The sequence below is a fragment of the Liolophura sinensis genome, chromosome 7, assembly GCF_032854445.1.
Source record: "Liolophura sinensis isolate JHLJ2023 chromosome 7, CUHK_Ljap_v2, whole genome shotgun sequence".
NCBI lineage: Eukaryota > Metazoa > Mollusca > Polyplacophora > Chitonida > Chitonidae > Liolophura > Liolophura sinensis.
In genome coordinates, this window is record NC_088301.1 from 40,148,396 (window position 1) to 40,173,701 (window position 25,306).

The 25,306-nt window shown below is 36.2% G+C and overlaps 2 protein-coding genes across 2 annotated transcripts; one reads left to right on the forward strand and one right to left on the reverse strand.

Moving 5' to 3' along the window:
• Positions 1-3,423: 3,423 nt before the first annotated feature.
• LOC135471325 (EEF1A lysine methyltransferase 2-like) lies at positions 3,424-12,085 on the reverse strand. Its single transcript, XM_064750508.1, has 6 exons — positions 12,007-12,085; positions 9,193-9,258; positions 7,065-7,179; positions 5,827-5,934; positions 5,312-5,546; positions 3,424-4,722 (listed from the first exon to the last, which is right to left on the reverse strand). Exons 1-6 carry the CDS (start codon positions 12,066-12,068, stop codon positions 4,616-4,618), a joined length of 693 nt encoding a protein of 230 aa, XP_064606578.1. The 5' UTR covers positions 12,069-12,085; the 3' UTR covers positions 3,424-4,615.
• An 87-nt stretch (positions 12,086-12,172) lies between these two features.
• LOC135470109 (ras-related protein rab7) lies at positions 12,173-21,865 on the forward strand. The gene is made up of 5 exons (XM_064748867.1): positions 12,173-12,242; positions 17,205-17,274; positions 17,746-17,872; positions 18,794-19,012; positions 19,391-21,865. Exons 2-5 carry the CDS (start codon positions 17,222-17,224, stop codon positions 19,607-19,609), a joined length of 618 nt encoding a protein of 205 aa, XP_064604937.1. The 5' UTR covers positions 12,173-12,242; positions 17,205-17,221; the 3' UTR covers positions 19,610-21,865.
• The last annotated feature ends 3,441 nt before the right edge of the window (positions 21,866-25,306 follow it).

The following is a 25,306-nucleotide window of genomic DNA, read 5'->3' on the forward strand; positions in this document are numbered from 1 at the left end:
TATGACTCTTTGAGGTGTTAACTAGATTTGAGAAAAAAAAATATCTGTGGTTTAAGTGGATAGGGACAGGTAATTCATTTTGCATTTGCCTTGGCACCAACCAAGTTGCAGTTTGATTCAGCTGTCAAGAACTTCAGCTGCACATCTTAGTTTTGTCTGACTTATTACATATTTAATCTTTATCTTCTATGATTATCTGTGGGAATTCCTGTAGCATATAAACTTCTTTGCTTCTTATTTGTTTTCAAATGTGGACAAATTTTTTGGACAAAGTTGAAGTAGTTTTGTGTTGGTTTTGAGTACTGTAGGGCACAAGTGTTGGTTTTTGGTGAAATTATGGCCACCTTTAGAACACTCTTGAGGGATTAAAAGACAAACCACTGAAAAGAAGTGGTGTAAAATAAATCTGATACAAGTTTACAAGATAACATTATTTCTGATATGAAAGAAGATATGAAACAAATTTGCATATTGAAGACAAGGGGAAACAATTCAGCTGTTAGTGCCAACCACTTCTTCCCCTGTACCCCCAGAGTTTCTGAGTGAAAGAAGTACAATCTGGTTACAAGGAATAGTAAGCCCAGGTGTAACGACTCGCAATGGAAAGGAATGTCTTGTTATTTGAAAATAAATGTTGTTTTGTGGAAAAGCGCCTGTCTTGTTTGTGTGCATTGAATCTCTTCGCTACAAAAAATATGGATAAAGTCGGATTGGTGGTTTCAATCCATGGATGAACCTTGTTCAAGTACAAGAGCTGTCATGGTGATGCCTGGAATGCATTGATTTCTTTTAACATGGAAAATTCTTACTGTTTTGTTCTTTTACATTGTTATTATTTGGTCATTCTGCACCAAATTGTAGCGTAATGTATGTACTTACCATGGCTTCTGAATATATTCAAGCTAGGATTAATAGTTTTCTCACGACAGGTATTTAAATGACATTACCCTATTGCAGAAAATAATTTGGAGCCCATTTATTTAACCTAGACCAGAACATGCTCTTTAACTGCCTAGCTAACTGTGCATTATTTCCCGCAATGAGTTGTATATCTCCATGTAGTAACATTGCTGAATGGCTGTAGCAAACTGCTGTGAACTGAAACCATTTGTGCGAAATGCTTGGAAGCCACAAAACTGAAGGAAGTTTGTTACTTTTAGAGTTGCTGTTCTTACGCAGAAGACTTGCTTAAAATATATTGCATCCTTGTGAATAATTGTTTTATCTGGATGCAGCCAAATGAATTGATCCCGGACAGGTCCATTGATTATTGAATTTGATTGATTACCAATTCTTCAGAACATTTCACATACTACCACACCACCCATGATCAAACGGGCATATCAGCCATGTAATGTGAAATCACAATTTAGAGTGAGGTTTTGCAGTATATCAGATTGGTTGGTGTTCACTCGTCAGTCCTGTCATTTTTAAATAAATTCACGTTGAACAGCGAGATTTCGCATTACATGAATTATATCAAACCTTCGGCTGAAGTAACTGGTTGAAATTACCAACATCTGACCATGTTAAACTGCTCAGGATGCATGTCGTTTTAATGAAGGAAAGTGCTCTCATCGCCATCTACACATCCCTTCAATTGCTGTAACTTATTGATGTCATGAACACAGCAAGGTCATTGGAGGTGAAGGAATTCCAAATAATGCAGCCAAAACCTAGCACTGCATCAGCCAGAGGTAAAGGACTCCTTGGGAAGTGTCAAGCCAAGCAGTGTTTTTTGCCAGGTTTTGATTTAAAACTTTCGCTAAGTCCTGGAAACATGCTGGCTATTCAAAAGATAAACTGTTCACTACGAAATCCAATGTCTAGAGTACCCTTATATTTTAAGACAGTAAAAAAGGTTAAAATACAAAACAGTTCTTCACAAAAAGTCCTGCTGAAAGAAAATTTGAACAGTCGGCTGTTCATTGCCTGGACTTTGGCAGAAGTTTGAACTCAAAAGCAGACAAAAAGGTTTCAAAGATGAAATCACGCTTTAGAGACATGCTTGTTAGATCTGTGATCTCGTGTCCGTCTTATTGTATTGAAAATTCACGTGGAGAAGTGGAATTTCACATAACCCAGTACGTTAACAGTATTCCCAAAATAATTAGGGACGGAAAATGTCTAAAGTATGTCTACCATCAGAGCTCTCCAAAGCACCCAGATCAATCTACAGCCGCATTTCAGGGGGGATACGGATTATATGGGGTAAAAAATTAGTCAAAAATATGGTCATTGCATTAGGACAAATTCTACAGCAAGGGAACAAGGGTAGAGCAAGACTTGTACATGAATTGCTCTCAAAACCATCTTAGGTTTTGGTTAAGCGGATGAATAAATGAATGAATGATCATGGCTTAACAAGGTGAAAACTCAAGGCGGTTGAGGTTTTCGATATGGTAGTGAGTACATCAAAAACGAGAAACAAAAGTGTTTGGACGTGATTAAAATCAGATTAGAAAAACCCAAAACAGTTAAAACTCAAAAACCAGCATGTTTTAAAAATAGTATATCTAGAAATCTATATGTATATAAGTTTTAATCTATAAATGTTTATGACAATTAAAATTGACATTTTATGATATAAGCCAATGGCCCTCACATATTTTATGACCGCATCATTGGTTAAATTGATGCACCATTTCTTCTCAAGAGTTTCTTGTGACAGGAGTTGTGTCAAATGGACGGATCTTATTCATTCCCAATATCATGGTGTTGCTGTCACCAGTCGATTGACCGACGTAATAAAACGGCGCACAAACACCACACCAACAAAGCTGCAGCCAAATCTGGTGTTTACATTGCTCAGTCTTAACACTAGCAAAGTGTCGATTTCATTTGTCTTCTGAAATTTTAACATTGGATTATTTGAACCAAACAGCGAAGCCTACTATTTCGATTTATTTGATTAGTGTTTTACGCCATACATAACAATATTTCACTTATACGACAGTGGTCAGCATTATAGTGCGGAAAAACTGGGTGGGAAAACCCACGACCCCCATGATTCTGGGGATATGGCTGCAAAGCAAATTTACCTTACCGGTACCCTAGCCCAGTTGTTCAAACCTGGTTCAAGACCTAATACCAGATTTAACTTTAAGCATAGTCTTCAGTTTTGTACTTAGTCTAAACAAAATTGTGTACCACTATAAGTATAAACTAAAACCGCTGCTGTTATACTTTGACTTTGGAGAACTAAATCGGCTGCAGAGTTTGGCAAAATTGAAAATATGACTTGATACCAGTATTAGCTAATATACTTTCAAACAACTGGGCCCCGGTACGTCCACATAACGTGTATCACCACTAATAATTCCTAGGTAAGGATGGTGTTCCCTCTTCCCTTCATCTTTTCAGTGTTCAGTTCATTTGACAATTCTAATAAATTAACAGATCCCCAACACTTTGTACCAGTAAACTAAACACTTTATTTTTCACACAACACCAACGATATACAACAAAGGTTATATCAAATACAGTCCTATTAAATAAAATATAACAGATCAGGATTTCCTTTAACTATCAAATCTGCACCGTTCTATTTGATGTCATTCAAACAAAATTTGACAACATAATTGAGTCCAGTTGGTATGACAACTGACCACATGAATACACTTCATCATAATTTACCAGAAGTGTTTTCATAGTATTGAAAAGTAACTGAAATTATCTTTGAGCCCTTACCAAATCATACTAATTATGTATTTCCACAAAAATATCTTCAGTGTGGACGGAAATAATATATTGCTCTGTAAGTAAGTTTTCACTCCCTGCACAATAAAATGACGTATTCTCGTGGTCTGTGATGATATATATCCCTGACATAGGATGACATCTGTGGGACATGAGGCAACGACACATCCCTGTACCTAAGCATATGACGTTATTTTATTTATTTGATTGGCGCTTTTATGTCCTACTCAAGAATATTTCACTTGTATGATGGCGGCCAGCATTATGGTGGGAAATTTGCCTTATGATGCGTTATGATGACATATCTCTGTCATACAGGGTGATAAGATATCCCTGTCATACAGGGTGATAAGATATCCCTGCACCTATGCCTATGATGTGTTATTTTATTAATTTATTTATTTGACTGGTGTTTTACGTCGTACTCAAGAATATTTCACTCATATGACAGCGGCCAACATTAAAGGCCCTGTCTATGATGTGTTATGACATTCCTGAGGGGGTAACTTTATTCATATAGTTTGAGAGGAGTGCATGCTTTGGTTATGAGGTGCACAACATCCACACAGTAGCACATAAGGGCTGAGATTTAATAACCTATCCTTTAAAAGGGCACTTCTAGAATCTCTTAACTTTGTTAAGTGTGTTGAAGATCACTTGTCTTCCACCAAGTCTGTATGTTTAATACATGTGTGGACGTTCTCCAATTACCTGCCAATATCCAGGGTTTATGGTTTCACTTTTCTCCATCCATAACACTAACAGACACTGTATAAGTGAAAACTTCAGCACCAGTCAAATAAAAGTGACTCCATAGTATAGTGCTGACCACTGAAGAACCCTGTGACTCCTGCCGGACAATATTGATTGTGTTGGCAGTAAATACCCGAGTACAAGAGTATTCAGTTTCCGGCATCTATGTGTTGGTGTTGACCTTTCTAAATACCAGGACTGTTACGGTGTTACCACAAACACCTCCAAACTGTAATGTAGGTGTGGGAATTTCATCAGCAAGGTAGAAGTCTGAAAGAAATGAAATGACAAACAAAGTTTACTGGTGATGGAAATTCTGGTGTTATATTGACACAAGGGGTAAATATGTACCAGTAGATCAAGGCTTTCTTATTCTTATACAATTAATTCAGGTAAATGACATCAGTTTTATGCTGTACTTTTCCATCCTTCATATATTACATCCAACATTTACGATTGGCGAAAAACCAACAATAGCTCACTGTTCCATCAGTCTTTTGGTATTAGATGCGGTTTGACGATTTCTACACAACAAAAATAACCTATATTCAGAAATAAAGTTTTATATGGTGTATTACTGAACACTAACTGCATTAAAATACACATTGCTAGACTGCTAGAAATGCAAGTTGCAAACGAAACTTTAGAAACTAAACTAGACTATATGTCTACCTATAAAAATTATTTTGCATTCTGCCAAAACATGTTTTGTAATGTTTTTGTCTATCCAAGATTTCTCACCACCCTCATTACCTCTTTATTTTGTCTGTTCAAAAAGCACAGGATAAAGGGTGGGTTGGAGTCAGCTGGACCTGTCTGTCTACCCTACTCCTAACCCCTAACCTGGCAAAATACTTACCTGGAGTGAATTGAGACATTAACTGTTTTCTTGTCCAGTTAGATGATGTGATCACAAGCTGCCCATCAACTCTGAGAATCTCTCTCACGGTCTCCCTGTATTTTCTCATGGCCAGTTCTCTCTGCTCAGGCATTGAACTGATTGTATCATAGGTACCTTTATCAAGACAGAGTTTATATTTACCAGGTGTTAAACAGGTGCCCTCACAAACTGCGTCAGAAAGAAGGTCAACAGTCTACAAACAACAAAGATATGCTCTGATCAAATTTATTTATTTATAAGAAGCAAATTGATATTTAAATTGTAGTGGAAAATACTATGTTCCAATCATTTAGAGTAAACTTTTTTGTCTTCAACTTTTGGGAGGCCATTTCGACAATAATGGCAATAAAATATTACAGATATATGGGAAAGTTGATGTAAAAATATTTTCAGCAGTAGGATGACTTTCAAAATATACCCCACAAAAAAGTTACAGGTTAATTATTTTCGTAGATGAAAAAAAATGTTTTCACCTGAAAATAAATACCATCCATCCCACGTGAAGTTGCAATTTGTTTGGCTAAGGTTATAGCCCCTACAGAATAATCCACTCCCCAGAGATTCCTGTATCCTTGCTTTCTCTACAGAAAAGAGATATCATTATGCAGCAATTTGTTCAGTTGAATTCAATTGTGGGACAAATAGTATTTGCTGTGAATCTTCAGCCTTTTCAATCACAAATGCACTTATTTTTAGTGGAATTTAAGAATACATTCATTATGAAAATGACAATATAAATGATCTGTTTGTGTTACTAAAGATGCAAACTTCATCAAACATTGCAAATTATTTCTCTACACTCCATAGTTGTCTCAGAATATTTCAAAATATTGCTTGCAGAAGTGGTTGAAAAGGTTGAAGAATTAGGGTAAAAGTTTCCTAGAACTTTTGTGCATATTTACCGGGGTATACATTGCATAATAAATCATTAATACTTTTAAGGTCATTCAAAATACACATGTACAAAAATATAGTGATCCTGGATCCCTTGACAGTAAACAGCCACTTTAACCGCTCACCACAGTTTTATCATATGATCATGTAAGATGAAATCATGCAATAATTTTCTGTGGATTATACAACACCATAGAAAGGTCTATAGGAGCTCCATATTTAGGAGACCTACAACATTTTATTCCCTATTACATGTACTAGAATATCTAGTATATAACCAATCCCCCTAGAAAACTAAGCCTTCAAATTATGCATAAATATGCACTACTGGCATGTAACAAACAATGCTACTCTTATTCAATGACATATTTATCTCATTGATCTTTTACTTTATACTTAAGAATGTGTCACTTATATTTATTTATTTGATTGGTCTTTCACTCCATACTCAAGAATATTTCACTTGTAAGATGGCGGCCTGCATTATGGTTGGAGGAAACCAGGCAGAGCCCGGGGGAAACCCATGACCATCCACAGGTAGCTGACAGACCTTTCTACATACAGCCGATCTAAATGCCAACATGTGCTGGATAGGAACTCAAAGTGACCGCATTGGTGAGAGACTCCTATGTCACTGCGCTGGCGTGCCACCCCGCTCAAACACACAGGCCCCACATCACCTATATGATGAGACCAGTCAGAAAGGTGGCTGAATGAAACTTTTATTGGATGACATAACCTCTCTTTGTACAATGTACAGGTTCAGCCAGGTGGGAGATGCTTATGCTTATAAAACAATTACTGCTACACTTCTTACCAACTCTACCAACATCATCCCATTACCACAACCTATGTCAAGTACTGGGTCTTCATGTAATAAAGCGCTTTTCTTCATCCAATTAATGACCCGCTTGTGACACCCTTCCCCATACCTTGTACAAAATAGAATAAACAGATAATAAGCAACCAAATGTAAGATGTTAACTTGTACCAATTTCTTGTATTGCTTTCATGCACATCCTAATAAAATATACCTTGATTTCACAGTCTGCAAGTCTTCCAATTCACGTAGTGTTCAAAAATTCACTCTTGTATTTCAAAAACAATAAATATTTCATTCCAAAACTTCGATTTAGTAGCCTAGCTGTAGGGAATTCATGAATGCAAAACTTCATCTCAAAGTACTGAATTTATGAAAGTGCAGGCAAGCTAATAAATGCCAATTCCCTCAATACTACAAAATTTTCATGAAAAATTCTGCCAGCTAGCAGTGACCTGCATTACTTATTGAATAGCTTGATTCAGGATTTCGTACTCTAATCAAGAATATTTCACTAATAAGTAGTTCTCACCCCCAACACCATACACTGACACTGTGTGTTAGCTACTTCCACAACACAGTACTGAGTTCATTATAATGTTCATTTTCTGTCTTTTTATGATAACATTCAAACTTGAGTCGGATAGAGCCTGGCACAGTTAGTTGTATTGACAAAATATTATCAAAAAGATGCCGGACACCCACAGCAGAACTGCACTACACTAAAGTCAAAAGAAGAAACACAATTTTCAAGTTTATTTTGGAGGCCTAGACTTTTGAATTTTTATCACATCATAAATGTTATCTTAAGAAAAATGTATCAAAATTTCAACAAAGCATCGGGAGGAGATATAATTTAAATTTTTACTTAAAGTGAAAGAGAGCACCTGACTAATGTTTATGTCCACTGAAAGACTACCATTCAAAGTATCTTAAACTGGCATTAAACACTTTTTTGGGGGATTTTTTCAACCCAGCAAAAGTTTAATGAAACTTCGTCTTGGCACAGCTTCAGCATGTCTCCATTATTGAGGGCAAGGTGACGTAACTTTTACTCTAGTTCTCTAATGTGGGAGGTATTTTCTGTATAATAGTCTAAGCAGTAGCCTCCAGAAGGGTTTTGCTGGTGATTTTGACCTCAATTAAATGCTTACAAAATTACAATAGGATTCTTGTATAACTAGATTCATGCTCCATTCTGAAACAAATGGAGATAAATCTAAGAACCACTGAGGCTTTGGATTTTATGCTTCAATTTTGTAGAGGTGCCTTCTAAGATGAAAGCAGTCCTGACCTTGTTATCACGAAAGTCAGAGAAAGCACCTCGGCTTGAACATGCCGTCTTCTCATTCCCATAAACCTTCGGCATCCCTAATGAATTTTGCACTGACTCACTGACTGATTTGTTACTTAGAAATTGCTGACTAAGGGCTAAAATGAATGACAAAAGATGTATTTGGGGAGATGAATGTAGTTTGGGTCAATACAGTATGCTACTGTCTGACATAATTTGTGATGCCATCGTTGAATATTACACGGCTTGTAAATCCAATGATTTTACATCTGAGGTGGTCTGTACATGAACGTTGTACATGATCTCAAAATGATGTCTTATGCAGTCGTCTTGTATTATCATGTCACTACATGGAGTGAATAAGTAAAGGCTAGGTAAAAGCTTAAGCCGCGCAATCTGATAATGTTCAACATGTTTGACTGAATAAAATTCTCAAGATGGCTGGATCGACTCACAGCAGCCATTTTGCAGTACTGTCATTTTGTTTTACATGTTATTCTGTGAAATCTCATTAAAATAGTAAATCGATACTTTTTAGAAAGCCTGCGTATTCTTTTTTCGATTGAAATATCTTTTAGTAAGGTGCTGCCTTGTCCTTGAGTAAGTCGAAAATGGATTAGAGAAACTGGACCCAGAAACTGATGACAGAATCATGGCAATATCCCTGCACATTATGTTGCCCTCTGCAGACCGAATAGCCTTCTCAAATTTACATAACAGTTGGGCACCAGTCAAAGATGTGAAGACCTTGTAAGTTATTCCTAAAATTTTGTGTTAAAATTTCTGCACTATATGTATCTGCATTATATGTACATATGTACTTCTACTTACCAAATATGGCCAACATCTCCACTCTCAGAGAAATTCAGTATTTCCTTTTGGTAAGTATTATCCCAACTGAAAATTTAGAAGTAAAGAATAATTACACTGAAAGTAAAGCTAACTGTTTTAATAGGGTCATATTAGAACCTAACAACAGTTCCACAGTATTCTCATATTTCTCTCAACAAATGAATTGGAAATTCTAGAAAAAATATGACATCAACATTAAACATTAGAATTACACATATAAGTTTTTTACATGACATTATAATTTTAGAACCAAAACATGTACTGAAACTTGTGTTGAGCTTTCTGAAGGATTATCAACACCAAACTCATATTTCATGCTGTATACCAACTTTTATTGAGAGAACTTTTACTAAATAGCAACACTGCAATCCTGCTTTTTAAATACCATAATTCTTCAACCTTTTTAGCCAACAACCAATATTTTGAAACATTTCGAGTGTGTAACTATGGTGTAGAGAAATACTGCGCACAAGTTTGCAAAGTTTGCACTTACTGACACAAATACATTTTTGGGGTCATTTTCTTGTCAATTGTATGCATAAATTCCACTGAAAAAAGTGTATTAGAGATCTAAAAGGTTGAACATTCACAGTACTTTTTACTCGTAGTTGTGGCAAATAAAATGTGTTGTTGTGTGTGAAAGCACTTTCGAAGACAAATTTCCCCACATAGTAGAACAAAGGAAAAATAATAATAACAAGGCCAGCTTTTGAACAGCTTGCTATGAGAAAGAAGTTTTTTTTTTCTTTTTAAGTTACTTAACAGCAAGCCTGCAAATAAGCAGCTTTCTGGACATGGCATCAACCGCTATCTTGCCAGATACAATATAAGTGGTGCCAGACAAGTAAATAAAACAGGGAATCTTCAAAACACTAGTTTTATAGGCTTGGTTTTGAACTTTGTCAGCCACGCCTCAAAAAGTTATTTGTCGGCCTCTTACAGCACCTTAATACCGTGACAGACTTCAGAGTGACAAGTTTACTTTGGCTCTCACAATTAACTATTGGTGCATGTGAAAGACTTATTCTCACATATACATGTAGGACAGAAATCATCACTCATAACATTATTGATAGTACTGGATCAAATGGTGGGATAACTCTTGCAGAACATCTTAGACACAAGTGTGTGACAAAGCTACTATTTGTTCCTCAACACAGTTGTTGGAAGCTATAATTTCACCAATACAACCAACAACAATCCAATGGTGAGATTACTTACTTGCCCTGTATGTTTATACATAACATTATTGCATCAGAGCCTAAATCTTAACACTATTAGATAATAAACCTGTTTGACGAGTTTATTCTCACCTATGCTATGGTTCCTAGATGTGATGATTAAGCCTCACCTTATTATGTTGATAGGCTTCAGGCTATATATATGTTCAAATATATAGGGCCTACCTACCCCTCAGTTGACTGTAGGGCCAAACAAATTTGCCTATTGTGTTATCAGTGGTGGGAAATGTATGAAGGTCTTCACCACATTTTAAGCCAAAACTGTACATAAACCAGCAGTTTCAATTTAAAGAAAAAAAATGAAAAATACAGCTGTATATATAACACAGGCTTAGGCCTTAGAAGCTCTGGTCTTTCAGATAGGAGATAAGATTTAGTCACTTTTGGTGGTTAAAATTATGGTCATAGGCAGTCAATTTTTGCTTTCAGCTGAACATCACTTGAAATGCTAAAGCAATTCCACTACTATACCAGATCACCAGGAAAGATCCACTTGGAAAATCTGGCGTTTCAGATGGCCAATATCTGGTGACAAAATCATTATACGAAACTGTCATAACTGCATATTTTGTCCTTTTACCATTTTTTGTTATCATAAAGATTCATCATAAATTGTGCTTTCTTTAAATCTTAACACTTTCAATTCCCACACTTTTAGGCAACTTTAATTAATATGGTTTATAAAAATTTCTATGCCGAATGCAACACTACAACTCTTGAGATCTTTGGCACAGGATCATAGCCACATAACACTGATCATCCAAGGTACAACTAGCAGTTCCCAAAATACATGATGCTGAGGAATGCAATGATTTCCACTATTTTTGACAAAATGAGTTTATAAAGCCCTACACAGGCTATAAGTTAGATCAACCAATAACTCAGCCAGGCACTAGTCAAAGATGTGAAGGCCTTATAAGTTATTGCAATTTCCATCTTGGAGACTGAAGACTCCAATGAAGACAGGACAGTCAACTTGAGCTGTATTGCGCTACCAACTGGAAATTGAGCTGACTGCAAATCTGCCATGATATTGCAACAAGATTTATCCAAGTAGTAGTTAAGCATCTACATCAAAACAACCCAAAAGTGACAGCTATCGATGGTTCCATCACCTACATATCATAATTTTGTTGTAATTAATTACCAAAAAATTTGATCAAATTGCAGAAGACCAGACACACTGACCCACACAAAAATGCAACCGCTAATTATGAGTGGGTGCATGTCTAGAAGGGGGCATAGTGAATAGAAACATTTGGTACCATTTCCGTTTAAGAGCGCCTACACACGCGAGTTGTCGAATGACGCATACACTTTCATGACTGTCTTTAAATATTCACGAGGCAAGTTTAAAGTAGATAGGTATGTCACATGATAATTTGCAGTCCGCTTCAGGGTCAAGTCAGCGGTTTGATTATCGGTCAGCGTTACAGGGCTGTTAAGTACTTAGAAATACAAACGCAAGTACATACGACTTGACGTGGTGAGTTACTTTCAGGCAATGTGAATATTAGGTCTAATTAGTAAGCGGGAAGTAAATGAATTTTACTAGTCCTTCGTCCCAAGTTCGGAGGAGTTGAAATCAGGTTCGTCTTCTTTCATTGTTATCATTCCTCGTGAATGAGTTTTATGGATACATACACGTGCTTTTGAGTAGGAAGAGTATGCATTGTGGGAAATGTGTGACGTCATTAGTCACGAGACTGTCCGCCATTTGTAGGTGTCTTACTAAAATTTGTCAGGTGGGAAAGGCAACAGCGAAGAATTCGTTTCTAAGCTTCGTTAGTAAGTATATCATTTTGTCATTACCGTTGACAAACAATATTTTGGTTACTATGAAACCACAGCTATCTCTGTTTTAGAATTTTATACAGTTTTTGTAGGAAACTGACGGAAAAACAGCTGAAGTTTTCTCAGTTCCTTTCATCCTGGATATCACCAAATTTGATAACGTCACGTAAATTGTCACCAATAATAACATTAGCTGCCCAGCTGCTATTTACTTTTTTGTGTAGAGCGTAGTGCTGACATTTCCTGTATTCTGTCGATGTGTTTGCGTTGCGACCAATTCCAACCCCGTCAGTTAACCTGGTGCCCCTTGTTTTGTTGAAATTCTAGTGACAAGTTAGTGCCGAAGTATTTTGGCAAAAACTGGGTGTGATGGCATGGTTTATACATTTTGACACGAGATAAATCGCAATGTCGCTTTAAAACTATATATCAGTCATAAACCAAGATACAATAGTTATTGTAGAAGAAAGAAAAAACTCCAAACATGGTAGACGTTGACTTGAATTGTCCGATTTGAAAGTTTAAACGGCTGGATTACAGTTGAAAGATTGTTTACCAATGCTGGCTTTGACCTATTACACGTCGGGTGTTTTAGGGAATCGGTGGATAGCAAAAATAAGGTAGTGTTCTAGCTTTTTTTGTTTAGTGAAATTGTCCATGTTGAAGTCCATATGACCGAAGCTGGGCATTACAGTAGCAACGTCCAGCTTAGCTCTGGGCTAAGGTGGCTGTCATTCTCAGTTTGTAAAAGGACATCAAAAATGATGTAGGTTGAAAGGTAAAAAAGAATGAATTTTTGCAATACTTTAATTATTTAAGATCATTAAACACCTTACATTTAGGTTATACTAGAAACTAATGGTGCATTTAATGAATGTTCTTCACATTATTTAAATTCTCTTGAAATGTTATCTATCAAAAAATATAATGAAAGTTTGATTGCATAAAAACATTTCAAGATGATGACAAAAGGCAAGTATGATTAACGTAATCAGACTGGCAGATGTAAGAGTCACATAAAATTTACCACAAGGATCAGCTAATGAGAAGTGAAGAGACCCTCAAATAGTGAGTTACCTGATGGAATGCTAACTGTCATGATTGTAAATTAAAGTGGCAACATATTTATACAGATAAAATACGCCTTTAGCACTAATCGATATGTATTAATGACAATGGCTTGTCCTTTGATCCATGAAGATTATGGCTTGATTTCAGACCTGATAGCCTGTGTGGCACAAATTTATGTTCTGCCTTCAAACAAAAATAACAAGCTTTTATAGCGTCTCAATATCATTCGTAAATGTTCAAAACTGGCCAACAATGTTTTAATTTTGCTGCTTTTGGACAAACTTCACAAACCCCAAAATGGAACTGGGAGAAGAAATTACAAACTGCGCCACATAACATCAGAGGGAGGGAGCCACCCTGACCGTGTGCGCTCACAGTTACTCACGCTATCCTAAAATCAAAAACAGAACGATCTGAAGCCACACCACTAGGTCAGATTTATTCGCGAGGATTGGCAGAGGCCAAAGAAACTTAAAGTGTGTTATGGTTGATATATGCTATTCTGCTTCCAAAAATTGCCGTCTTAAATCTTATTAACACAGTTGGTCGTGAAGATTTCTGCACGAAGAAGAACAAACTTGCAACAGGAAGAGGTTTCTTCGAGGAACTTTGGAGATGTTCAAATTGAGTTTATGTACAAATTTTGAAAACTTCTTTCAGCCTAAATGGAATAATATGTAAACAAATTTTGAATTTTATATTCAATCTACAGACCATATACCGACTCATCCAGAGGACTTCTAGAAATCCCTGCGGACATATTCTTCTTTAGTCTGTCTTATTTAGAATTCTAACAGTTATTGCAGTGCTGTGAAACTTAAGAGTTGAAAACTAGTATGGATATCTCAATTACCTATGTCCTCCAACCCCTTAAGATCTTGACCAATGTGGTGTCATGACTGTTACTTTTATTTTTCCTACACTTGCCAGATCATGGTGCTTGGCCTGCAAATATATCAAGTCATATTCAGCTGCTTAACTGTGCTCTCAAAATGTTTAAATGAGTTTTACACAGGCCCATACCATATTATTTGTGAATTTCATTTTGTTTGTGTTATCCATGTACTAAACATTTAAGTCAAATAATCCTTATAATAGAACAGATCTTTTGATATGAACCTTAATTCTGCAAGTGTGGCTTTGTTTACATTAGAGATTTGAAAGCTGTTGGTAGGCAAAGACTTCTAACACAACTAAGTTAGGTGAATATGCTGTTTGTGATCTTGGTTTGCTTACTGTTCCCCCATTCACATCTCACTGCAATAAAGCAGCTGAACTACCCTAATTCTTCAACCTTTTCAACCACTTCTGCAACCAATATTTTGAAACATTCTGAGACAACTGTTGGATGTTGAAAAATGATTTGGCTTCTTTAATAACAGGAACAAGTCATTTTAGCATCATTTTCATAATAATTTGTATGCATGAGTTGCACTGAAAAAAGTGCTTTAGTGGTAGAAAAAGTTGAAAATTTAGCCTATGTGGCACAGCTGTGAGTAACAAGAACTGACAGCAATGGAGCACAGTAGAGGTCTGTTTTAAATAGTTGTCACAACAGCGTGTCAAATGCATTTACCATGATAACATATCCTTTCACTGTATGCTGACATGGAAGTTACGCCAGGCAGAGTTTGCAACTGTTTTGTAGAAGGTGCAATTGGACACTAAATGTAACCGGAACTAGTTTATGGCAGTCGAATAAGTGCTCCTATCACCATGCAGAGTTTCTGTCGGTGAATTTCACCACATGACTTTCATGTGACTGTGCAAAATGGCAATTCTGGCTGGTTGCAAAATTAAACCACGAATAAAGGGAATTAAAGCCTTTTTCCCACTGTATTAACTGGCTAGAAAATAGAAAATTCTTCATAATCTGGTTTGGTTGGAGTGTAATTTTCACAAATTCTGTTGTCAAACTAAGAATTGACCAGCTCCGATTGCTCAGTTGGTAGAGCGTTGTAATTTTTTTTAAATCTATTTCAACCCAACGGCATTTGGAACATTTTTTTCCCACCATGCATCAGCCGTTTGTGAAACATTTGAGTAGATAGAGGCGAAAAAAAATACATGGCAGTGCAGAAAAGTGTAAAGTGCTGTGGAGACTAGCTATAGGAGGGTTGCATACTTCTAGGTAATGGACTTCTGATTGCACATGTTGGATATACATTTTAGTTAATATTGGTCTTTTGAAACCTAATAAAGTATATTGTAATATTACTTATTAGCTTTTGTCTGTCGTTAACTGCAGATGAGGTATATATCATTCGATCTTTTATGATGTCAAGGGTCAGTTCTGAACTTCTGTTCAAATGTTTAATTTAAAGGCTTTCTACAGCGTCAGTAGTCTCACATGTACATTATGACTTTGCCTTCCATGATCATTCAGTTAATACTGGTGGCAAGTAGTTGTTACATATTAGAGCAGAAATGAAAAAGTAAGAAGTCTATAAAGGTAATAAATCATTGGAAACAATGAAATCATTATCGTTTTATGTATATAGGCATATAAAGCATCTGATAGCCAGGCAGTCTTTTCTTCCTCTATATTCAGTAACAATATTGCATGATAACATAATTGTGTTGAAGGTTAATGTTTTATAGCCGTCATTTTTGTTTCTATTGGTTATAGTATAAATTTAACGCTTTACAACTCAGCTTGTTGCTGTGTTTCCGGGAATTTATTTTTCATATCACAAACTCATTAAGTTTTAAGTTGAATGTTGGAAAGGGATAACAGCGAAACTGCTTTCAAAGATTTGTCACCTGTGAGTACTGTTCTCGCATTTAGAAACACTAAATAACTCTTCATTTCCCCTACAAGAGTAATCTTCGTTTAGAGTTCCAGAGTTTTAGAATTGCAGTTTTTAGAGAACTGCAATTTATGATAGCGGGCAATGAATGGCTCTTTAAGCACTCCTGGAAAATGAGAAGACAAATTCCTGGTGCAGTTAGCAAGTTCTGAGGTAGAGATTCTGGTAATAGGGTCGTTAACCTGAAATTTCTCTTTCTGAAGGACATAAATGCCTTAAAATGCCAACACAGTCTGAAAATCAGTCAAATCAGTCTGAATCAAGGAAAATGTGCCTTTGACGAATGTAAAATTTACATGAAACACAGTGAAGTTTAATACCTCCACAGTTGCAAGTCACTAAAACTCATTATGTGAACGGTGACCTTAGTCATACAGTATGCTGCTCTCAAAATTTATTGTGTACTAGTACTGCTATGTTTGACCTGCTGGTACTAGCTGCATCAGTGGTTTTTTGACCTGCTTATTACTAGTAACAATAGTCTCTTGACCTGCTTGTACTAGCATCTGGCAATAGTATCTTGACCCGCTTGTACTAGCACAAATGGCCAAGGTACATTTAGTTACTTGACTAGGATGTCTTGAGAATTATTTTGGCTGTCAGATGTATACATATACATGTATTATAATATTGATCTGCATTGCTGGGCCATCCTCTCTGCAAGGGTTATTTATTTTAGGTCAGTCTTTATTTTTGTCACTGGGAGATGATGTCAGGGACAGCACTATGTCTGACACATGACACCTATATGTCAGGCATATTTATACCTGTTCAATTACCTGTCATTTATGAACAACTTTCTCAGCTTTGGTGCTTTTTGGTAAGACTGGTGAAACTTCCTTTCTCTGGATTGTGAATTTGTTTTAAGCCAACACCTTTAGATTTACATTTATTCAACCATCTTGTTATGATGACATTGCTACGTGTAAAGGGCATTTTTTAGTTTTGATTATCTACCAATCCATTGATCTTTTCCCACATAATACAAGTGGTGAATAGCTAATTGAAGGGCATGTTGACAAGCCTGGTATGTTTACAAGCAAGTATTTGTTATTTCTTTTTGTTTGACTTTCAGAGTTAACCACAGGCAAAATGTCTTCTCGGAAGAAGGTTTTACTGAAAGTCATCATTCTGGGTGACAGTGGGTGAGTTTGATGCATTTACATCCTGACATACATGTAAAGCAGTTTGTCTGGTTTCGCTTTTGTTTCCTTTTTGCTGTCAATTATAATGAAGCACAGGCTTCATGCATTTTTGTGGTTTTTCAATTTACAGGGAAAATCTTGACATGCATGGAAATTCATGCAGTTCAGGCCTGATCCATCATCTGGTTTTCCTTTGGGTTTCTGTAATAATATGAATTATATTAAACAACTGGCTTCATACATTTTAGTGGGTTTTTTTTTGACGTTGGAGAAACTTAAAAATTAGTCATATGCCTGATATGCGATTCTGGTACTTTAATATTTGCACTGTAACCCTGACTGATACTGTATAAGTATTCTTGAGTTAGTCATTAAACCCTTGTCACATTAATCAATTGTAATTAATGACATGTCTTGGGGCTAGAATTGACCAACAGTTAAACAACTTAGTGAACTGTTTTCTACTTGTAGTGTTGGGAAAACCTCCTTAATGAATCAGTATGTCAACAAAAAGTTTAGTAACCAGTACAAGGCCACTATAGGTGCAGACTTCTTGACAAAGGAGGTCATGGTGGAGGACCGGCTTGTCACAATGCAGGTAGGCTGCTGTCACCTTTATTATCACCATGTGTCATTAACTTGCAGGGAAACAAAATAGTCTTTGAGTTAAATATCAAGGTGCATGCTTTACATGTATCAGCCTCTGCACCAGTCATTTTACCAGGTCTTGCATGGCCAAGTAAACCATGTGTACTCAAGCATGACTGTAACACATGAGCTCTAAATGATGGTGAATACAAGTCTTCTCAATCACTGTGGCTCGTAGCATTTAATACGTGATGTAAAACTTTAGTGGTCTACTGTTTGATATGAAACTTGTTAGGCTCAATGGTTGTGCTATATTGATTATTAGAACATGTTGAGATGGTTCTTGTGTGTAGTGAAACTGAGTTGGATGCAGATGGATTCAGTGACAGTATAGATTATTCACAAATATTTATTGAAAGTACATGTATGTAGATTCTTATAAAGATCAGTGAATTTTTGTTTGCAAACTATTGTTTGTGTTCCTAGAAGATTATCTATTTGTGTATTCTATAAACTAGTACTGTATTTCACCTGAACTGTAGCATTTTTCAGGTGAAATGTTTTGCTTGATTCTGATTGGTCTCATCCACCTTTTGTGGGCACTTGTAAAGTTTTGATTGATTCCTTATCAAAACAAATTGTGGGTTCTAAAAAAAAAGTATCATTTTAAGGCCAGTGTTCTTCTGAAAGTGCATTTTTTGCATATCAAGTGAGTGAAATTCAATATTTATGCGAGTGTTGTTCTTTGACCATTGAAACTGGCTCCTTTTCTGATTGTATAGTTTAACATCTGAAGACAGTTTTACATGGATCTATGAGTAAAGAAGAATGACCAGCATTTCATTGAAAGCAGTTTGTGGCAATCCTAGAAATAAAAAATGCTAAAAACATTAATTGCTTCCATAGTGTTAGGTGTTTTTCTTGTCCTCAGATATGGGACACAGCAGGACAGGAGAGGTTCCAGAGTTTGGGTGTGGCATTTTACCGAGGGGCTGACTGTTGTGTGCTGGTGTTTGATGTCACAATGCCCAATACATTCAGAACACTAGACAGTTGGAGAGATGAGTTCCTTATACAGGCCAGCCCACGGGACCCAGAAAACTTCCCATTCGTTGTAATAGGAAACAAAATTGATTTAGAAAACAGAGCGGTGAGTGTGAGAATCATCAACATCCATGTAATACATGTATAAAGATTGTGCTGGAATGAAAATAGAGAATATACACCTAACATCACATATGTATAAGAGTTTTGTTCACTCTTTGAATATCTTGTTCATTTTTTTTTTTTAATTTTTAATTCTACACATTTGTGTAGTTAAAAGTACAACCCATGGAAAGTGCAAGTGAAAGTTAGATTCCATAATGTTATATTAGAGAACATAATATAAAATGTAAAGGTTTTAAATCTATAATACCATGTGTGTTTACCTCAGAGTAGTCATTTAACATGTGTCAGTGTAGTTCTGTTGTGGAAGTGTTTCATATAGCTACTGAATAATAATACATTTTAATAATGTGTTTTTCAGGTATCTGTAAAGAGAGCACAGGGCTGGTGTCAGAGCAAAGGAGGAATTCCCTACTTTGAAACAAGCGCAAAAGAAGCAATCAATGTGGAACAGGCCTTTCAAACAGTGGCCAAAAATGCTTTGGCACAGGAGACAGAGGTGGAGCTGTACAATGAATTTCCAGATCAAATCAAATTGTCCAATCAGGAAAACAAACCTAAAGATGGCTGTGGATGTTAAATAGGAAAGATAACTGTAAAATGGACTTAACTGTAAACATACTCGCACAGCATGACAGCATGGTGACTTGTGCGGGTCTGAATACAACCACCATTCTAGTGTTTCAATGAATTTTGTATAAACTGTAAATGATTATCTGGCGCAGGCAAAACATGATATTTAACTTATTCCTTTGTGAAAATGAATGGTTTATTGTCGATACAGTTCCTCCTGGGTCCATGGTTTACTCCTGACCTGGGGAAATTATCTGACAGATATTCCAAGTCACGCGCTGGCAGATTAAGCCACATGCAGACTCCTGAAGAAGACAGGCTTTCTGGATACACATCAGGGACATGCCTGGAAGATCCGAGACTACCACCTTGTCAAGGAATAGTAATTTGAGATTGGGCATCGGTTAATGATTTGCAAGAGATCTTGTGGATTAAAGCAGGTGCGCTCAGAGGAACATGTATTTGTAACATACTATAAAATGTCATATTATAGTTGCCTTTCCTGCTATATAATGCTAATATTAAAACTGTAAATATGTTGAAATGTGAGAACTGTTATAATAAATACTCCCAACAAGAAACACAAACAAAAAGGTGTTTGTGGTGAAGAACAAAATCGTTAGAATGGTGGTTATAATGAAAGGCATTTTGAATAAGGACAATAAAAAAGAATAATTGTTCAAACAACAATGCTACACCTTAAGATTTTTAGGTTTAAATCAAGGCAAAACTGTATATTATATCTTGAATTGTCAAAAATGCCTTTCCTTATATTTGTTTCAGTAACTTAGGGAAATACAAATTGTCTGTATGCATACATTGTATACTAAGTCTACTTAAAGTTCAGGCTTTATTCTGATCTCAGCTAATCTGAATTATTCAACTGTGACGTATGCGGCGGAGGAAGCTTGTAAAAATCCACTTTTCTCTATCTTAATTTGCTTGATTTTAAGTTTGTTTGTAAATTTTGACCATGCATCAACACCTTTATTGAGGTATGGTGTAAAGATTACTATACTGAGACAGTCCCTGTTTTTGAACTGAATGTGAATCTTGTGATCTTCAGATTTATTTTGGGGGAAGATATTCTTTGCACTTCACTGAAAATGTGATGGTCCCCTGGAAAGTGTAAGGACCGTATAATATGTATAGTCATCATCACTATCAGCCTAAAAATGTGCTGCTCAGGATATCCATGTTTGTAACATTAGTACTATTAATAAAAAAAAATAGGTGGCAGTGCATGCAAAAATAAGAGTTCGTATGTCACTTTTTCATTTTCGTCTTGTGTATGATAGGTTTTACGAGCCCATTTTATTTGTTGAATGTAACATATTCCTATTCCTTAGGACTGTGATGTTCACCCATGTTCAAGTATGTGGTTATGACATTTTGGTGTTCTGCCTATGACAATGTGTCTGAAGAATGTCACTTAAATTTCATCCATTGGGAATGACATCAGTGAACATGGTGAAAATGTCATGCTTGTTATAAATTGTATAAAAAAAATAGTAATTTGCCATTGCACATTTATCAGGATGCTTTTAAGACATTGCTTCAAACTATAGCTGAAAGTGATAATCCAAACTTCGATGTTAGTTGTTTATTTTTCCTGCTGTCAGAATAACTACAATTTTGAAAAGGCAGAAAATGTATGGTCAGAAGCAAAGCTAACAAAAATGAAACACAAATTAAATACTCCCAGGAAACAGAAAACCAAAATGTTCCAAACAGGAAAATGTCTACAGTCGATCAAATGCATCATATATTGACCTTTCAAAGGATCCCTTAAAATTATTGCACTGAATTGTTACTCTGATGGGGTATGGTAAATAGTGAAGCACAGATTTAATATGCAAAAATATATTTTAATATGCTGATTTAGCGATACACAAATTATTCCATAATAAACATACCATCCCATCTTGTTTAACTGAAGAGAAAGTGAAAGCTGAACCTCTCAAGAATGTATAACTACAAAAGGAAGTAGTAAATAAATAGCTCACTATGAATTAAGGTTCAGACATTCACTAGCAAAGTGATATTGTCACCGCTTTATATAATATCCTTCATTTGTAGGCCACATATGTTGTACCTTGAAAGTTTGAATGATAACATCTAGTATTTACAAGGACTGATATAGCTAATACATAGCTAAGATCACTCATCATTTACTAATATACACGTACATGAGTGTGCTCAGTGAAATGATCTATCAAAACCTTTGTCTTGACGTTTTCTGGTGTACATGTATATATATGTGTGTCTATATATATATATATTTTTATATATATATATACATGTATATATATATATATATATGCTTGATTTTATTAAATATAAATTTATAAAAATTTGAACACTGTTTCTCCTCAAGTGGGAATGTAGCTGATTGGCATGTCAACATTTGAGTTATGAACGTAAATGAGTTTCAAATATCAAAACTGTTACCCATCAAGCATGTGCATGTATTTGAAACTGGTCTTGTCAGCTGTTTTAGAGCGATTTCCTGAATAAGTGGCCTGGATCAAGGTCTTGAGCATGAGATGAGAGTATGTGTATCATCACATCTGCTAACAACTACAATTACAGACATACCCAGAGCTAATACAAAAAAAAAATTCCTAAATAAGTACAAAGATCATGTGTAAAGGTCTCTGAAGATATTCCCTTAGACAAATTTATTCAGCAAATTATGTTACTTGTTGCCATTGTATCACAGACACTTTGGCAATAAAAATCAACTCTTGTTACACAGGATTTGTTTAGTTCTTACTTCTTACCTAGTGACAACAGGAGTTCTTTGATGTCATTTGCTTTATGACATCCTTGTTCTGTTTCCCAAAGAAAATTCAGGTTTCTGAGAGCTATGTTTTTAATCGCTCATCTTTTAAAGGTCAATTTTCACTTTAACACCATGTTTGTGGTAATCAGACTTCACTGTGGAGTGTCTTAATATTGTTGGTGTGGAAAGTTAAGGTGCTTGCTTTCATTCGCTGGTTTCCATGAAACATAGATTATATACCACTTGGATTAAAGTTTCACAGCTTCTCAGCATCTGTTGATCTCATGGTTGGTGGTGTTTGTCTTAAATTGTCTTGCATTTAGTTTGTATAGAACCTCTTGCCTTTCACCAACAAGACATACAGTCTGTCAAACATGAGAAATGTCAGTGGTTAATTGCCAAGGTCTGCGATTTACTCTAGGAGTTTGCGTTTTCTCCACCCATAAAACCCACCTGCCATAATATAAGTGTGACATTTAACAACAATCAGATATATGTAAAGCAAATGAAAACAGGTATCCACAGTTGTGTTACACTAGGAGCATGAGTTCAGGTGAACAGAACATATGCTCCAACAAATGCATTTGTTTGAAGCTGTGGCAAGTAAAACTGCCGAGGGGAATCTTCATGGGAGTTGATGATAGGTATGTGGTTACCATGACATCAGAGCCAATTGGAGAGTCGCGACACATCATCTGTGTATCTATATATCCACCAAAAAGTAAAACTATACGTGGAAAACTTTGAGTTCTAGCCCAAATACGAAATCATATCTTTTTTTTTATAGTTTACATATGGAAAATGGATATCTCGTTACCATGACAACCACGAAAATGGACAAATGCTACATTGGATACATCATCATCTATATATCCACCAAAAATTAAAACTTTCGGTTGAAAACAGTTGGAGTTTGAGCACATATACGAAATCATATCTATTTGCGTAGTATATATAGGGAAAACAGCAATCCTGTAACCATGACAACCGTACAAATGGACAAATGTGAGTCGCGACACATCTTCATCTGTGTATGTATAATAGTGGAGTTATAACCAGGGTTATATATAGTCAGGGAAACCATAACAACTGCAGAAATGGACAAGTGTGAGTGGCGTCACATCGTCATGTGTGTATCCACCAAAAATGAAAACTCTCTGTGCAAAAGAACTGGAGATATAGCCCAGAAATGAATACGTACGGACGGACACACATACAAAATAACTATAATATAATACGCCCAGCCTATTTGAGTGGGGGGGGGGGGGGGGAGTGCATAAAAATTGGAGGATCATGACAAACTTACACACTCGGAAGTAAACACTAGCAAAAAAAAAGGTGACCTAAACTAAGAAGGCTCCATTTAGGACATCCTTTTCTGATCAACCAAATTTTTTGGCCTGAATTAAAACAGCTTTGTTTTAGTCCACATTCTTGTGGAACAACTGCTCAGATGCTTAATAATTAATACCTCTGAAATTGGTTGGCCATGTTCCCAACTTATAGCTCCACATTTATTTTTTAAAGCTAAGCTGGGAAGAATGAAACAATCTCAAATCTAATTCCTAACAGGCACAAAGCCTGTATATTCTCATTTAGTGCTATATTTTAATTTAATTTAATTTACGGCTGGATTACTGTGAATATCAAGCCCATGTAAACTGAAGTGGCATGTTGTAATCCACCTTTCTGTGCTTCCGCTGCAGTTTTAAGTCGAGAGGTTTATCAGGTACCTGACAGTGGTTTACCTATTGACTGTTTTCTGTTGTCTTCTGTGGCAGCAGTTGCTAGGAGAGTAAGACTTACCAGTGGCTTTGAAATTTTCATCTGATGGAAGATGAGAGGAACATATGCCCCGCTAGTGGAAGATTTAATGACAAAAATATACGTGTAATTCTCTAGGCCTACTGTTAAACTGCAGTATCCTTGTGAACTGATGAGATGTGCCTAGAAAGTAATGACCATATCCTGACTTAAAATGACAAACTTTGGACAAATTGGCAAATTTAGTGGATGCATCTGTGCTAAAAATGCCTCAGCACATGCCATGGCAATAATGACGATTTTCAATACAATATTTGTAAAACAAAAAAACTGTACTTTCCTCAAGCAGCGGAAAGTAATGATGCTTACTAAATTAAAAGGCATATTAGGTCCACTGGGAGAGGGACGTGGCTGACGAGTAGTAAAAAGAGCTTGGTCGACTTTGAAGCATTATAGGACTCGGAAATGCAAGATGTAGGTTCAAACCGGGCATTGGAGTGTGAATTTTCATTTATAATCTGCCCAGTGTCACTATTTGTGGGGTTTTAGTGACCATAGGCAGTTGACAACGCTCGTGTGACTATTTGCACTCGTTCATTGAAGACCACTAGTCTTCAGTCAATATGGTGTACATGTACCTGTAGGCCTACTAGTGCGTCCAGCCACAGGAGAAAGTTTGTCAGTAACTTGCTAAGGTCAGCGGTTAACCCTCAGGGATTCTGGTCTTCTCAGCCCAGGATACTAACAGCCACCACATACTGGTGGGGTAAATTTGGGGTAAAGTTCATAAATGAATGAAACAAGTAGCCAAATAGATGCTATACCTCCAGTAATAGTGTGCAATGCAGTAAAGCTGGAAATTTAATAATACATACACACGTATCAGATAAGCACAGCAAGCACAAGTTGCAAGGATTCCTTTATATTTTTTAGTAATGTCCCAAAACGAAGAACAGAGAGAAACTAGTAGAATGGTGCTCTTCATTTCAAACCAATACAGTCAATTTACTAAGCATGATGTGGCTTCCTGTTTTAGAAATGTCCTAGTACAGTGAATCAAAGGAATAACAGAGTTATCTTACCTTGAGTTCATTGTAGGTGGCGCTCTGAAACCAAAATAGACATTTCACGTCATCTGAACGAAGTCGCCATGTT